Raw genomic sequence first — 17341 nt, 5'->3', positions numbered from 1 at the left:
TGGATTAGTCCATGAGAGATACTTGAAGACTTTCTAAGCAAAGTTCATGGAATACAACCCCTCTGGCTACGCCCTTCATTATCATTGCATCACTTTTTTCAATAACAAAAAGGGCAGTCGTAACATGTATTATAATGTTTTGTTTCTGCGTGAAATGTGTCAGTCAATCATGTTGTGAAGTGTCTCTAGTTATGTAGATTGTGGTGTAATAGTGGTACTTATTCCTGCATATGCAACTCCTCAGCTAACAAATGAACGGCTTTCGTAAACGTTGTGCAAGTGAATAAATATTTGGAGAAAATTTTACAGTTGGGATATTATGCATTGACATTTGCAGACTACAAACAAGGTTAGTGATTATATTATTAAACATAAAAATATTCTTTAAGAAAAAACGCTTATCGTTGAGTATAGGGACCTAAAACAAATCACACGTGATGTTAAAAAACAACTAATTGGAAACTAAAACTCCAAACTTCGGCTATACGGTATTACTGATAACTTTTCCGGATTAAACTTCACTATAAAACTAAAACTTCCAACTAATCAATGAACTCAGGCTGTAAGATTTGGTGCGATTAAAACGTGCAGTAGAAACAACCTATTCGAGTTTGATTCGATCGTCCTCAATTGAAATCCGTAATCAAAATCGAGCTGGTTTCGAACTGTGCAGATTATCGAGGATTTTGTGTGAGAAGGAAACTGATCGGTCGATTCACTAATTAAATCCGAAACAATACGTAAAAATCGATTCTCGTGGGATTCACAACGAAACTAGAGTTTGGGAGCTTTGGAGTAACTGTTACTTCGATTTCTAATTGAGTCTGTTTGTGAATTGTGCTTTGAATACGCTTGGTTAGAGAAATCTTACTCACAGTAATAGTAGTCCTTTTCAGGCATTCGGGTCGAAATGTTAGCTGCGGATTTGCAATTTTCAGTTTTTTTTAAATATATTTTTTGGTTTTGGTTTTGGCACACATTCGAGCCAGTTGTTGTAGTAGTAGTGGATGATTGGCGCACGAAAATCGTCAGAATTTCGACAGAAGACAGGGTGAGGTAATTTCGATTGGATGATATTTTTGAAACATATCGAAATTAATCGAAAAAGAAAAAAAGGAAAATAGTTTGGTTATTCAAACGGATTCTACGATTGAGTTGATAAGGGTTCCCGAGCAGAGTTAAAAATCGAATGTTTATTGAAGATTGTCAATGATCGCTTTAAAATTTACGTTATTCCTTGCTTTGTCTTTAAGAATCGATTTTATTTTAATATCATCAAGTCAAAGAAATTGAAATTTTAATACAGTTCAGATCTGGGATCAAAATTAAAGCAAATTGGGTTTAATTTAAAAAAAAAACAAAAAAAACATGAAAATGTTCAAATCATTTCTAGTACTTTTGGCTAAATATGTGTATAGCAAACAACCATTGTGCATTAGTTTAAAGAAGTATCCAATTCGATGTTTGTTTTCTGCTCGGGTTGTCATTATATATGGGTTCCTTATGACATTCATGAAACGTGATAGGCATGGTGACAATAGCAATGGGATGGTACATGAACAACACTGGCAATGGTAATGATTGATGATTGAATGATGATTTGACGAACGGTTGACATTTAATCCGGCTTGGGTCGACGTTAGCCATCTTGGTTGCTTGGTAACACATATAGAGGAACAGTTTTTTTGTTACGCTGAAAAGTGTCAACACTTACAAAACATGGCATGCTCCGGTGGAGGCGGTGTCCGGAGCGCTGGCCATTTCCAGCCGCCCGCTTTCATTCGCTCTAGGAAGTGCTTCAATTCCAGTTCTGGGGTGGCGAACGTTTCATTTGCGTGTTCGTTCAGATATTTGCAATACACCCTGAAATTATTAAAAAATATAATGCAGCCTTTGTTTTTCTTTTAAATTGTCTCAATTTCCAAGCATAGCTCTTATTCCGAACACTACACTTAAAAAATGTGATTATTCAAGTAAATCTCTGAAATTTCATCTCACAATATTCGAAGTAATCTATTTTTTGAAATTATTGTTCGGAATAAGAATCATGTTCGATGTTTGAGATAAAATTCTAATAAAAAGACTACTAGATTAATAAGTAGCGTGAAGCTAAATATGGCTACTGGCTATCAAAACCATCATTACCAATCGGGATGAATTTTCCAGTTAATGCCGCTGAAGAAACTAGCGACATTACCGCCCTTGGCGAGTATGCGGTGTATTTCGTCCTCCGTCCGGATCTGAAGCCGATGGACACCGTAGGTTTCCGGGTACGTTACTACCAGAGTGAACGGGGTGTTCTTGATCGGAGTCCAGTAATACTGGCGCCGGGTGCGAGATACCCGTTTCTGAAAAAAAAAAGCACCAATTTAATTTCTCAGGCATTACGCAAGCAACCACTAGTCTGCTCTTTCGCCTTTTTTGGTAACTTGGGCTCTCGTGTCTGTTTGACTTACCATTTCGTCGAAATGATATTTCACGTGCACCCATTTCGCTCCGGTAGATTGATTTATTATAGATTCTCGTATCTAGTGGAAGAAGATAGATCGTATTTTTTTTATTCGTACTTTTGTATGGTAAATGGGTCATGCTTAGTTTGATACTCACATGCAATAAGGCAAGATTGAAGTCCCGTGGTCCACGGTCGTCATCGGTTAGTTCAACCTCTATCATGTCCACTGTATTGTAGGCTGGTTTTAAAATATCTTGAAACTGTGGAAAAAGTGAAGAAATATCATGTCACACTGTTTAAAACACATAAAGTTTGAAATGATTAGACAACAATCCTACTAATATGATTCGTGTAATATTTTCACACACATGATACACCTTGTTATGTTTTGTTTTGCTACTTCTCAACGTAATAGGCTGTTTTTAATTACGCCAGTCTATCGTGAAACGGCCTACTTTCCTGCACTAAATATTGCAGTGTGATAATAGTCATTACGCAACTGAAATCGCTTTCTCATTACGCAACTGATTTGAGTTGCGTAATTACATAATTAAATATCAATTTTCAGTAATTACAAAATAATGGTAAATCTGATACCCTCAAGTATCTTTCTTCTTCTACGAAATTGCAAAATATGTTGTATGTAACTCATTGCAGAACTCAAGCCTCGTTAGAAATTTGTTCGATTCGTGCTGTCAAATCATCATTCTGCACTTTTAGCTTAAACTACTATAAACTTCTAGAGTTAATAGTACTTAACAGTTTGGTTGAAGTTTTTGAGTGGGAAACATCGTTTCATCGTGCGCTCTTCAAGCTAAAGCCCTTTTTTCATACCGCGGAGACCCTATACACATTAAATTAATGGTTGTTGAAGCAAATCGTTACAAATAGTTTAGCGGACTGGTGGGTGACATGGCAGAGGATTCAGGCGGCGGAGGAGGGCCATCCTGGGCGTTCGGGTCTAGGTATAATGGCCTGGATATAGATCAACAAGAGTTGGAATGGACAACAAAAGAAAGCAGTCGTTACAACAATGGGAAGAAACGAACAGCGAATCGTTCGACGCGAAAGGAGATCCAGTTTACAAAGCTGATGAAAGTGGACAGTTACAATGGACCACGTTTTTTGACCCTGAAGCGAACGGACCAGGACGAAACAATGAAAACGGTATCCCCGTTTTTCATCAGGAAGGCAATGAACAACATAACCCCGAATATTACTATTGTTAGGACGAAAGATGGCGGTCTCTTACTGAAGACCGTTGACCGACAACAGGCAGAGAAACTGAAGAAGCAAAAGGTTTTTGGAGGAATCATCAATATCGAAATTTCCGAACACCCTACCTTGAACAGTTATCGCGGAAGCATGTTTTGTCCTGATCTCAAAATGCACACTGATGAGGAGATCCTTGATGAGCTGAGCTCCCAACACGTGACTGACGTGAAAAGGGTTCAGCGTCGCAACAAAAAAGGTGATTTCGAAGCTTCCGGATTGTTCATCTTAACGTTCAACCTTGGGCATCTACCAAACTCGATCGACGCTGGCTTCCATTGCTGCAAAATCAAGCAATACATTCCTCCACCACTACGGTGTATGAACTGTTTGAAATTTGGCCATAAGAGGTCAGTTTGCAAAGGCAACCAAATATGTGCCAGTTGTGCTAACCTCTATCATGACAAGACCCAGTGTCAACAAGAGTTGAAATGCGTCGTATGTCGTGGAGATCATTACACTTTGTCAAAGGACTGCCCTGTCTACAAAGATGAATTAGAGATTCAACGCATGAAGGTCACCGAGAAGATAACATATCGCGAAGCCAGACAAAAAAGAAGACTACAAGCACCCGACCCTAATCCTCCCAGGCTGGGGCAACCGTTCTCTAGCCTATTCAAATCCCAGCACAATGAAGCAGATCAACAAAAGAACAATGAAATGACCAATCGTTCAAACGAAGATCACATCGCCTCAACAGAACGTAACTCATCCAACCATCGACCAAATCAACAACGCCCGGTAGCAAGCCGAGCAATCAGCAGCACTCAGATGAATTCTACGAGGACCTCCGATAATACATCAATACCCATCTGTACAACAAATGAGAGAGATAACAATCTCAACGACCAAAACAGCGTACCACCAAGTATGGAACAACCTTTTCCAAACCAACCCAGTATCCCAATAATGAAAAACAGTACTAACACCACCAATAACACATCAAACGAAAATGAAAAGAAAATATCTAATTCTAACACGACTAACATTATAACAGAATCAAACAATCTCAGCATACTCTCACAGTTTATTACACAATCGATCAATATCGATGAAGAGCAATTCAGTGACAACACAATGTAATTTTTTGTAATAACACTACACATCTCTTGGATAATTTCTCGTTACAACCATGGATAGTTGCATATTACAGTGGAATTTAAATGGATTCTACAACAATTTCAATGAACTTAAATTGTTAAAACGTAACTTCAACCCCTTTGCAATTTGTATCCAAGAGAGTCATTTTAATCACTCTCGAAAACCTACGCTTAAAAATTACTCAATATATTAAACTAGACCAATTTCACATGCGAGCCTCGGGCGGAGTAGCGATTTGCGTCAAAGACGGATTTCACTCAAGAGAGTTAGAACTTAAAAATGATCTACAAGCTGTAGCAGTAAGAATGTATTACCCGCTTGAATTCACACTTGTCTCATTGTATCTACCTCCACATCAGCAGATACAAAGATCACAGTTAGATGACTTCATTCAACAGTTGCCGAGTCCATTCTTAGTAACTACTGATTGTAATGCACATAATAGGATATGGGGTAGTGAGTTGGATAATGCCCGGGGAAGAATGATGGAATCGACAATCAATGACTGGAACCTTAACATCTTTAATGACGGTTCACCAACCCACTTCAGCGTGGCGCACATTAGTTTCTCAGCCATAGATATTTCATTCGGATCTCCTTGTTTATCAAGACATTTTAATTGGATGGTACACACTGATCTATGCTCAAGTGACCATTTCCCAATTTTATTTTCACCACTCACGCGGATTATCAATTCTTCGATACGTCGGCTCGTTGGATAACGTCGGCTGCTGACTGATATACATTCCAGAATGTAGTAACTACTACATTGTTACCACAAAAGATCAAAGAAAACTGGTCGCAGTGGTTCATCCCGAACAGAAACTACTACATTAGATGAGGGGATTTTTTTTATTATCGTACAAATTGGGCCGAAGGGTCTCAGATTTTCATGAAACTTTTTCCACAGGCAGGGCTCATGGATATATGAATAAAAAAAAATTGAGAAAAAATCAGGGTCGCCTATTTTTCCGGAAAACTCAGGTGGAATTTTTTTGTTTTCCGTTGACACTACTTACTTTGAAAAATCATAACTCAAGAACGAAGCATCGTAGAAACAAAGTTTTTATATGAAAATTTAGGCAAATTTTCTAAAAAATCAAAAAAAAAAAAATATGAACTGGAAAAAGTTTTCCACAAAATTTTCCACCGTTGGGAAAGTTCGTAAAGAAAAGCCGGAAAAAACTATGCCCGAACTCGTGGAAAATTTTCAAAAAAATATTTTCGAGAAGGTAATTTTATAAGCTTTAATCACTGAAATTTTTGACATGCACTTTTTTTTCGTTTTTGAGTTTTGGCCAATTTTGTGAAAAATGTCCAGATGTGCCATTTAAGACTTTTCTTTGAAAAATCATAACTCAAGAACAAAACATTGTAGAAACAAAGTTTTTATATGAAAATTTAAGCAAATTTTCTCAGAAATCCAAAAAAATATGAACTGGAAAAAGTTTTTCACAAAATTTTCCACCGTTAGGGAAATTCATTAAGAAAAGCTGGAAAATCTATGCCCGAACTCGCGGAAAATTTTTATTAAAATATTTTTGAGAAGGAAACTTTATAAACTTCAATTCTAGTAACTTTTAGGATGTACTTTTTTTTTGTTCCTGAGATATGGTCAATTTTGTGAAAAATGACCATATTAGCCTTTTCTTTGAAAACCCATAATCGAAGCATAAAAAAACAAGGTTTTTTTTATCAAAGCAATTGCAAATTTTCTAAAAGATCTGAAAGAAACGATATGGGATTGGTTGTAATGAAGTATAAGTCGGATTGGATTATATTCTTCATGAAACATTACACCGTTAAGCAAAGCTGAAAAAACTGTTTCTTTTCCATTCCAAGGGATTCTTTCTTTTCTATGGAACAAATAAGATTCTTTTTATATTTTTCTTTAATTTTATTTATTCAATTATTCAGTACATAACTTACATTTTATCTTAAATTTTAAAATCATTTTCATGGTTGCATACATTTTTGAAATTTGAATTATTTTTGTACTGCTCTCCGCAACCATCAGAAAGATAAATGATTTTTTCAAGCTCAGGAAATTTATTTTTCAATCTTGAAATTAGTTTTGTTTGAAAAGCATAAACTGATGTCGTGTTATGTTTTTTTATGTCAGCAATTACAACAACATCTAAGACTTTGATCGAAGATTTGTCTTTGTAATAAATTACAAATGGATGTATTGTTACTTGAGGTCGTACAAAGTAATGGCTTTGAATGGAATCTTGTATCACGCACGAATAATTTTCCGCGAAATCCATCTGGCACATTATTTCTTTGTTTTCAACTAGTGATTCCTTTTTAGCTCTTATAAATTTATTTTGTTTATCTACTTTGAATTGATGCACAAGAAACTTCTCTGTGAGATTTTTTAAGTTTTCTATAAAATCATTTACATTTTCCTCTTTGTTGATAATTTCACAACGAGGAGAAACAATCCAAAAACAATACTTAACTTCTTCAACGTTGTTGTCATCTAAGCGATTGGCAACAAAATCTAATTTCTTTAATTTACAATCCTCACAGGACCTCAAGTAACAATCATCTGTACTATCTGGACATATCATTTGACTAGTCAAAAAGGTGTTAAGTTTTTTTTTTCTGTATTATGAACTTCAAAGCAATTAGTTTTTTTCAATGCATCAACCATGAATTTCATATTCTCATGTATCATGCAAACACAAACATTCATGGCCGATGAATCCTTTGTATAAACACATTGTTTTGGTTTAAGTTTCCAGAACGATGTGAATGAGACAGATTCCTGTTCACTCTTACAGGTTTCCAAATATTGTTTATATAAAGTATCCAAAGGGTCATGCAAAAGGCGTTTTTGAACATTTTGGCGCACTCCATTGGGTAACTTAATAGATATGGTATCTTTCAAGCCAGGAAATGGCCGACTGATATCATCCCTTAGGTAAAAATTTGAAACTATGTCTTGGACATCTGATCCATGCGAGGGTCGTCCTACTTTTGAAAGTGGTTGAATCCCTAAATTGTATTTTTTTGATTCAGTTATAACGTGTTGAGACACGCCAAAATGAGCTTTAACTTTGGCATATGACCAATTCCTAAGAAGTAATTTTAGAAGTTCAATTTGCTTGTTAGGTTCGGCTTTTGTAACAGCTGAGTTCAAATTTAATAAAACGGAATTAAAATCCTCTGTAACATCGACAATATTAGGCGGAAACCAAGTCTTTATTTTACTCAAAATTTGATTGAACATTTCGTCCATAGATAGTTACTACTAGAAGCATCCAAACGTGAAGATTTTACTTGAAAAGAAATTTCCAAGAATTTAGCAAGCTCTTGTATTTTTTGTACATTATTTATAGAACCAACTGACTCACCGGAGGAAGGAGTTTCCTTTGGCGACGCCAACGAAGATAGTGGTGAAACTTGTTCCTCAAACGCCATTGCTTCTGGAAGATCCGTTACGAGAGCCTTCTGGTCACCGGTAATGGAGCACTTCATGCAAATTTTCATCTTTTCCGTAATCCACCGAACTCCATTCGAATGAAGCTTACTGATGAGGCCTTGGCTGATCGATCGTAGATTTGTCCTTACTGATTTGTGGCCGTCCTGTCCGAAGGGGTTACAGCATAAAGAATTGTATTCGTAATATTGAACTTTGTCCATTTCAACAGCTTCGGGAAAACTTTTTTCACTTTACAAAAAATAATAACGAGGAATATACAGCTGATAGACAACACTTGCACTTTCTCACTGCTCTTTGTTAGTTTTTGGTAAATTTATGATTCTCAAGCCATTTCAACGCTTTGAACTTGAATTGGTACCCGGTCAACGAGTCAGTGATTTTCGATAGCGATCGATACCGATTCGTTTTGAATCGTTGACGATCGCCATCGTTGGACAAAGATCTATAAAGAAATCGGAAAACTGGTTGGTCGGGTAAATACCTATTTGTCATATTGTCTACCCATTTATTTAACTGTCAATTTTGTAGTTACCTAACAGGAAAAAATTGCCTACATTCTGATTGAAGAAAACTTTGTTTCTATGTAGTTTCGTTCTTAAGAAATTTTGTTTATGAACTTATAAATTTGTAAATATATGGTTCAAACAGCTCATCCTAGCAATGTTTGATCATGTTTTAGAAACGAAAAATGAGCGTATTGAAAAATATTGTAGGATTGGATCTTATTGATCGCTCTTTTCAAATATACTTGTTTGAAAGCTGGAATAGCTAATCGGGTTTTCATTATTTATTTTCATAAACAGTGAAAAATGTCCTGGGAAACTGATTCTAGCTTAGCTTAGCTTAGACTGACTACACATATCAATGGTTGCTATTCCGTGATTGACCGAAGTCAGTGAAAATGCACAAAGAATCAACTAGAAGTTCGGCTGGGATTGGCCATAATCTTCTTCAGTGTGCATAATTCAGTGCCTCTATTTATACAGGGTCAATAACGGCGCCGGCCACGTCCTTGCAGTCAGGTGGGATTGGGGGAAGGAATGTTAGTGTGTAACCTTTGCTATTTGGAGACCGTGTTTGCCTCTGCATCTCCACAAAGGTTACTGGGAAGGATGTTTGTTAATGGGGAGGATCGTTGGGTCAAAGGATTCACTTTGATAAGTGATTAGACCATGATAGATAGTTTTTTTGTCAAATATAAATATGCTTTTATGAAAATATAATATTTTTATTTGATATGAACAATTTCTATGTAAAGGAAAATTATGCCGACACTTGAGGTGACGAACCATTCAAAGTTTGTTGAACGAATATCTAAATGTAACATTCCTACAGCTGTCAGGACGAAAGCATGTGTTATTATATTTTACTTATTTGAAAAGAAACAAAAACTCGATTGGCTGGAACATCATAGAACACTCTTATTCTTATGCCGACACTTACAGTGGCGAACCATCCAAAGTTTGTTGAATAAAGTGAACCTTTCGCAAGTCTACACTTGTAGTGTCGAACCATTCAAAGTTTTTTTTATAATTACAAAAACAAAGATAAAAAGAAAGGGGTGTTTTGAAAACAAAAAAAAAGTTAAACATAAATAATTCATGAATTAGAGTTTATGTCGACACTCACAGTGACGAACCATTCATAGTTTGTTGAAAAATCATATTTACGTCCTACCGTTGTATCGATTAAATGTGCAGTCATACATATTTTATAGATTAGAAATAGTAGCATGAAACGAGCTCACCAATTGATCCGTCATCCTTGACTGAGCAGCAACAATCCACTTTCAGCTTCACTCGTTTGCTCGGCTATATAAAAGCACTCAGAGATAATAGGCGCACGACCCGAGAGGGAAAACAACTGACGACTGCTTGGGCTTTCTTGACGCACTGCCAAGGAGCAATCGTCAAGGTCGAAGATCAAACAGAACTAACCGATCGCGGAACTTTTTCACTTCACTCGACCGACGCGCGACATGTTTGATCCTGCCCTCGTCACTCGCTCCCGCAGAAGCAAGCGTCAAGGTCGAAAGATCAAACAGAACTCCATAAACAGTGAAAAATGTCCTGGGAAACTGATTCTATTTCAAAAATTTCATATTTTTGAGATAATTTGAATCCGGTTCGACAAGTCATGATGAGTCTTGAGTCATGATTTTTAAATGAAAAGGCATGTATGGCAAATCTTTGCATTTTTTACAAAATTGACCATAGATCAGGAACTAAAGAAAAGTACATCCTAAAAGTTACCAGAATTGAAGTTTATAAAGTTTCTTTCTTAAAAATATTTTATTAAAAAATTTCCGCGAGTTCGGGCATAGATTTTCTAGCTTTTCTTCATGAATTTCCCCAACGGTGGAAAATTTTTTGTAAAACTTTTTCCAGTTCATATTTTTTTTTGGATTTCTGAGAAAATTTGCTTAAATTTTCATATAAAAACTTTGATTCTACAATGTTTCGTTCTTGAGTTATGATTTTTCAAAGAAAAGTCTTATATGGCACATCTGGACATTTTTCACAAAATTGGCCATAACTCAAAAACGAAAAAAAAGTGTATTCCAAAAATTTCAGTGAATAAAGCTTATAAAATTACCTTCCCGAAAATATTTTTTTGAAAATTTTCCACGAGTTCGGGCATAGTTTTTCCGGCTTTTCTTTACGAATTTTCCCAACGGTGGAAAATTTTGTGGAAAACTTTTTCCAGTTCATATTTTTTTTTTGATTTTTGAGAAAATTTGCCTAAATTTTCATATAAAAACTTTGTTTCTACGATGCTTCGTTCTTGAGTTATGATTTTTCAAAGTAAGTAGTGTCAAGGGAAAACAAAAAAAATCCACCTGAGTTTTCCGGAAAAATAGGCGACCCTGAATTTTTCTCAATTTTTTTTTATTCATATATCCATGAGCCCTGCCTGTGGAAAAAGTTTCATCAAAATCTGAGACCCTTCGGCCCAAACCCGTACGGTAATAAAAAAAAATCCCCATGAGCAAAATCCATCAACTCCTTTAGACCAACTAGACCACTTTTCCTTTAGCGTTTTACATTCAGTGAAACAAACGATCCCTCAAACGTCTAGTATAGTCAAAAAGTGTAAACCCCCATGGCGAGGTCTCTGATTGTATTAAAGCCAGAAATAAAGCGCTTATAGAATTCAATCGCACTTTTAATTCTGAGACAGAAAAAGCGTACAAAATTGCAAAAGCGAAAGCACGACGCGTTATTCGTCGTTGCCAAAGAGAATCGTGGCAAAAGTATGTATCATCTTTCGATAACTCAACACCTTTAAACGAAATTTGGTCAACAATTTCAGGAAAAAACTAGCTTCCAAGGTATAAAATGCTTAAAAGGTAGCTCAGGATTAATACATTCGCCGAATGAAATCGCTGAAGAATAGGGCAAACAGTTTGCATTTACGTCAAGTATAGCGGCCTATTCACCTGAATTCAGGCAACAAATGATAGATTTTGAAGCCAACGAAACTATCTTGTACGACGAAATCGATCAAGATGATCTTAATGAAGAATTTACGATGGAGGAGTTACATATTGCGCTAAAGAGTCGTAAGGTAAGTTCTACTGGTCCAGACAATATCCATTATGATATGTTGAAAAACCTTCCATTTGATGCTTACTACTATCTACTTCAAACTTTCAACAGAATCTAAACTTTCAACAGAATCTGGAACCAAAGAGTTTTCTCTGACCAATGGAGAGAGGCAATAATTGTTGCCATTAAAAAGCCGAACAAAAACCCTCTAAATCCGACAAACTAGCGGCCTATTTCTCTAACATGTTGTGTATGTAAAGTTTTTGAAAAAATGGTGAATCGACGTCTTACATGGTACCTTGAATTAAATGACTTCATTGATAGCTGCCAATCTGGTTTTCGAAAATATCGAAGTACTCTCGATAATTTAACAATATTAGAAAACGACATACAAGAAGCCTTTTCGAATAAGCAACATTTGGTTTGTGTCTTTTTCGACCTTGAAAAAGCTTATGATACTACTTGGAAGGATAAAATTCTAAAAACCCTTTCAACGTACGGGATTCGAGGAAACATGCTTTATTTCATCGACAACTTTCTGCAAGATAGAAAATTTCAAGTAGCAGTTGGTAATACCTCTTCGTCAAAATTTTCGCAAGAGTCCGGAGTCCCACAGGGATTAGTCCTAAGCGTGACCTTATTTCTAGTGACCATCAATTCTTTATCAAATTACATCCCAAATGGAGTTAAAAGGATTAAGTTTGCAGACGATGTAGCAGCGTATATTTCAGGATCATCTTTAATAGAAATTCAAAGAAACCTACAATCTACCACGAATCGGCTAGAGCGTTGGAGTGAAGAAACAGGTTTCAGATTCTCAGTTAATAAAACTAAGATTATCCAGGAAGACCAGCTGCATCCAAGATCCTCAACTAACGCTATATAATCAACCTATCGAAGTAGTAGATACCCACAAATTTGTAGGCATGATCTTCGATAAAAAAAACTAAATTGGAATTGCCATATAAGACAAACCAAAGCGAAATCCATGGGAGCTGTGAAGATAATTCGAACTCTTTCTAACACGACTTGGGGATCTAGTAGAAAAACTCTTCTTACACTGCACAATGCATTAGTATTGTCGAGATTAGAATATGGAAGTATCATATACAACTCAGCCTCTGCAACACGCTTGAAGCAATTAGATCCTGTTCACCACCTTGGTGTTAGATTGGCAATAGGAGCTTATAGGACAAGTCCTACTGTAAGTATCCTTTGTGAGGCAGGTATTTTACCGTTATCATACAGAAGAGATATTCAAACGCTGATTTACGGAATAAAAGTAATAACTTTACATTCCCATCCCCCAAAGATCATTGAGCACGTAAACATAATGTTGCCCTCTCGATCCACCCAACAAGGCTGAGCACAATGTTATGTGCGTCGGCCAAAAATAAATCATCATGTTCCATGTATACCTCCACCCACAGAATTATGTAGGCAGTATTACTTGCACACGTTTCATACAAAGGTATTATTGTCGGTATGAATTCATCAACAACTTCATAAAAGCTTAAAATCACAATTTGTTTCATTTTGTAGTGAAAATATGTTTTTTGACCAAAATTATAAGCATTTTTCACACCATGCGTGTGTTGTTTACTTTTTTCGGCAGTTTACTCCTCTCTTCTCTGGCTTCTCACGGACGGAGAAAGTTGCCATCAGTATGCATTTGAATTCTACAGTCAATTGTACTGTTTAATATCTAATATTCATTTTTGCTGTTAAATTGCGTCGTACATTGTTTTTCTCACGCATAAACATGTTTTGCAACACCTGTGACATTGTACACCTTTTGAGTGTTTTGAAATTGTAGAAAACGTGGTTGAAGCAAGCGTATGAATAACCAAACAATTTTAATTCCAAACATAAAAACTGACATCACTTCCTTATTTATTGCTCCCAGAAGCATTATGCGTGAATAATCAAAGTGTTTCAAGTATCGCATTAGATTTTTGAATTGCTACGGTGAGTAGAAATACGATTAAAAGTGAGTTTTAGAACGGGCACCGAAAAGCCAGCAAACAATATCTCGGTGCGTGAAGAAGAAGTGATTCGGTAGTGCGTGGTATTTTACAACACAAATCACAGCAATAACTACGTGTTTGCATTCAAAAACTGGTAATTTGCGAAAAACACATTATGGAATGCTTTCAGTTAAGAAACCACCCCTCAACAATAAGGTTAGTAACTTCAAATAATCATTTTTTGTCATCGCTCTCAAAAACACCGTGAGAAGTCTGGGAGGAGGGAGCGGAAAGTGAAGGGGGAAGTAAGGTGCCATATTAGAAGCCATTTTGGTACTCAAGGAGATATGTCCTTAAATAACAAAATTACGAGTACAGACCATTTGATCCAAACAAAAGCCAAACATTCTTTTATATATCGATTTAAGAAACTTTGTTCGACTTTCCAAATCAATACTGAAAACATCTATAGTCGGGAATATCACCGCGAACCTCCGTGGACATTCTGTGAAATAAAAATTGATTACTCAATGGCAAGCACTCAGAAATCGAATACAAATCCAGTGCTGTTCCAAAAAGACTTTTCATGCAAAATATATGAGTACGTAGGATACTATTTTATTTATACTGATGGATCAAAGTACGCCAATAAAATTGGATGTGCTATTTACAGCACATTTCACACCAAGAAAATACGTCTATCGAACCAGTCCTCAATATTCTCCGTAGAATTGATGGCTATAACCAGTGCAATTGAATACGCTCTCGATGATCAGCGTTGCCAACCTTCCAGATTTGTCTTGAATATTCCAGATTTTTGAGGCCCCATTTTACAAAAATCTGGAAGATCCAGATAAAATTGGAAACGAATTTGTAAGGTTTTGTAAATAATTTGTAAGGTTCTCCATATACGAGATAATCGATCCAGACTTTTCCAGGAAAAATTTTCAAAATCTTCCAGATTTTTGAAAAATTGAAAAATTGGCTTGGCATCCCTGTCGATGATCAATCGCATTACAAACACCTAATTATATCAGACTCAATGAGTTCACTAGCGCTACAGAACCCATTTTCTGAACAACCATTAATCCAAAACATCCAAGAACTTCTGATGACAATTCGTAGATTAAATAAAATCGTACATTTATTGTGGGTTTCAAGCCATGTGGGTATTTCAGGTAATGAAATTGCCGAACAATTGGCAAAAGAAGCCACTCAATGCCAAAACTATTTAGATAATATTGCCCATAATGATTTGATCGTTTTAATAAAACAAAGTGTTAGAAGCACAGTGCAACACTATTGGGAAGCATTGGAGGGCAACAAACTACGGTCAATAAAACCTACGATATCCCAATGGAGCACCTCAAATTGCTCACGAAGAAAAGACTCGGTTATCTTAGCTAGACTAAGAATTGGTCACACCAGAATAACTCATGAGTATATTTTTAAGCGTGAGCATCCTCCACAGTGTTCAAATTGCAATACAGCACTTACTGTTGAACATTTAGTAGATTCTTGTTCACTATATGCAACTATCCGGAGAAAATACAGTGTTAACCCCTCTACCGGCTGCTTAATTTTTTACCGCAAAATTCAAATTCAAATCGTTATAACTTTTTTGTTTTTCAATATTTTTGCACCATTTTTTCACAAGTTCTCAAACAACTCTTCTAGTTTAGGAATCCGTGGCGAAATTCATTATTGGTGATCTGGTTTTAAAGTTTTTCCGATGTTCCTTGGGGGACCGACATTTTCCATATAAAATGTCTTTGACGGCCATTTTGTTTTTATTAATTTATCAAAAAAAAAAAAAAATATGGGCTATATAATGCCAGGTAATAAGGAGCTTCTCTGAAAAAATCATACAAATCGGTTCAGTATTCTTGGAGATATCTGAAAATTACTATATGAAGTTTTTTGAAATTTTTAAAATCTTTATTTGGCCAGCGTGATTCCAGAAACTTAAATGGTCATTACTTAAAGACGGCTGCACGAAATTGCTTCATTTTTTCACAACATAGTCTCATTAATGTATTGTTTCGAAGAGTGAATATCCGAATACGATTAAAATTCTGTAGCCTGAGAAATTAACAGGGGGTTCTAGTTACGGATCGGTCCCCCAAGGAATTTTGGAATATCTTCAAAACCAGATGACCAATGATCAATATCGACACAGATCCTAAAACAAGAAGATTTTTTTGAATTTGAATTTTGCGGGAAAAAATGAAGCTGCCGGTAGAGGGGTTAATATCCAAAATTTAGGTAATGATTTCGATAAAATTGGAAATTTATTCAAATTCTTAATGGAATCAAAACTTTATAATGAAATTTAATGTAAAATAACATGTAGCATTAATCATTAGGCTTAAGTATGTTTTTGTATATCATATGTATTGTAACGTTATATACTCTGGAGTAGATGCAAATAGCCATTATAGTGCTATGCATCTTAAATAAACCAATTAATTAATTAATTAATAGTACTTAACGGCACAAGTTGCAGAATGATGATTTTTACAGCATGCCGTACAACGAGGATTGCTGAGTTGAGTATCTATTACGAGTTTTTTTTTCTAGTTTTGCACCCGGTTGCTTAGTGCAAAACCGTTGCATAATGAGTTATTACACAAATCTCTGCGTAATGAACTCTTACGACACGATAAATGGACGACGCGCAGTTCCGTCATCCGCAAATATTGGAAACTAGTTGTCCCGGCATACTTCGTACCGCCAAGTAGGCTTTGGAGTAGGCCATGAAGGATCCTCATACAAAATGTCAAAGTGTATTTCATATTTCTCCCACTTCCTCGGTGAGTTTTTTGCTAATATTATTCTACACAAACACGTCGCAACCCTTGAGGAACGCAACTGCAAAGGAATCACGCACATTGATTGGCCCGTTCTTAAGCCATTTCGTGACATACAAACACCATTCCATTTTTATTTATATAGATAGATAGATATTGTTACAAGTTATCAACAGCTACCGCGAAAAAAAAAATATATCGGGAGCAGGTAATTATTTTTTAAAGAAGAAATTTGTTTATCTTATTTCCGAAATTCATTATCCCAAATGTCATTAATCCGAGTGTCATCACGCTGAACGCATTATTACGCTGCATGCTGTTGTTCTGAATATAATATTACCTTGAATGACATTTTCCGTGATAATGGAATTCGAAGTAAGGCCATTCTAGGAACTGGTAATCGAGGTGATGCTCTTCGTGTTAATGGTATTCGGAGTAATACAATTCAGAGTTGAGGGATATAATTTTGAAAAGGCAACGGAGTGGTTTTCAATCTAGTATTCATTAAAAATTTGTTCTTTGTCTCGATCTCTCCCTATCTCAATGGTCCCTTCGATATCGAGATGTAGAGAGGCGACTGTATAAGCAATCACCTCATTATTATTAGTGTTCCATTATCAATCGCTCAGGGTGGCCTTCGAGTCTATCGATAGTCCATAATTGGTACACTTTTATGGCCAATGCTATAAATATATAGTAAAGCCTGTTCACGATAAATTTCGGACACGGATGGCGGGTGTACC

General features: G+C 36.0%; 1 protein-coding gene across 8 annotated transcripts in view; it reads right to left on the bottom strand.

The window, feature by feature from the left end:
* The window catches only part of LOC5567755 (voltage-dependent calcium channel subunit alpha-2/delta-3), a 118585-nt gene that overhangs the window by 31123 nt on the left and 70121 nt on the right, over window positions 1-17341 (bottom strand). For 5 of the 8 annotated variants that reach the window (XM_021841923.1, XM_021841916.1, XM_021841917.1 and 2 more), the window contains 5 exons: window positions 2608-2712; window positions 2457-2528; window positions 2146-2348; window positions 1715-1863; window positions 876-917 (listed from right to left, as the gene is read on the bottom strand). In XM_021841923.1, the coding sequence (XP_021697615.1) occupies window positions 876-917; window positions 1715-1863; window positions 2146-2348; window positions 2457-2528; window positions 2608-2712 (571 nt within the window). The remainder of the gene's footprint in view (window positions 1-875; window positions 918-1714; window positions 1864-2145; window positions 2349-2456; window positions 2529-2607; window positions 2713-17341) is intronic. The other 3 variants (XM_021841919.1, XM_021841921.1, XM_021841922.1) reach the window with 1 other exon arrangement.

The sequence above is a fragment of the Aedes aegypti genome, chromosome 2 (genome assembly GCF_002204515.2).
Source record: "Aedes aegypti strain LVP_AGWG chromosome 2, AaegL5.0 Primary Assembly, whole genome shotgun sequence".
NCBI classification, from domain to species: Eukaryota; Metazoa; Arthropoda; class Insecta; order Diptera; family Culicidae; genus Aedes; species Aedes aegypti.
The sequence above is the reverse complement of the archived record's forward strand: the minus strand, read 5'-3'. Positions and strand labels throughout refer to the sequence as shown.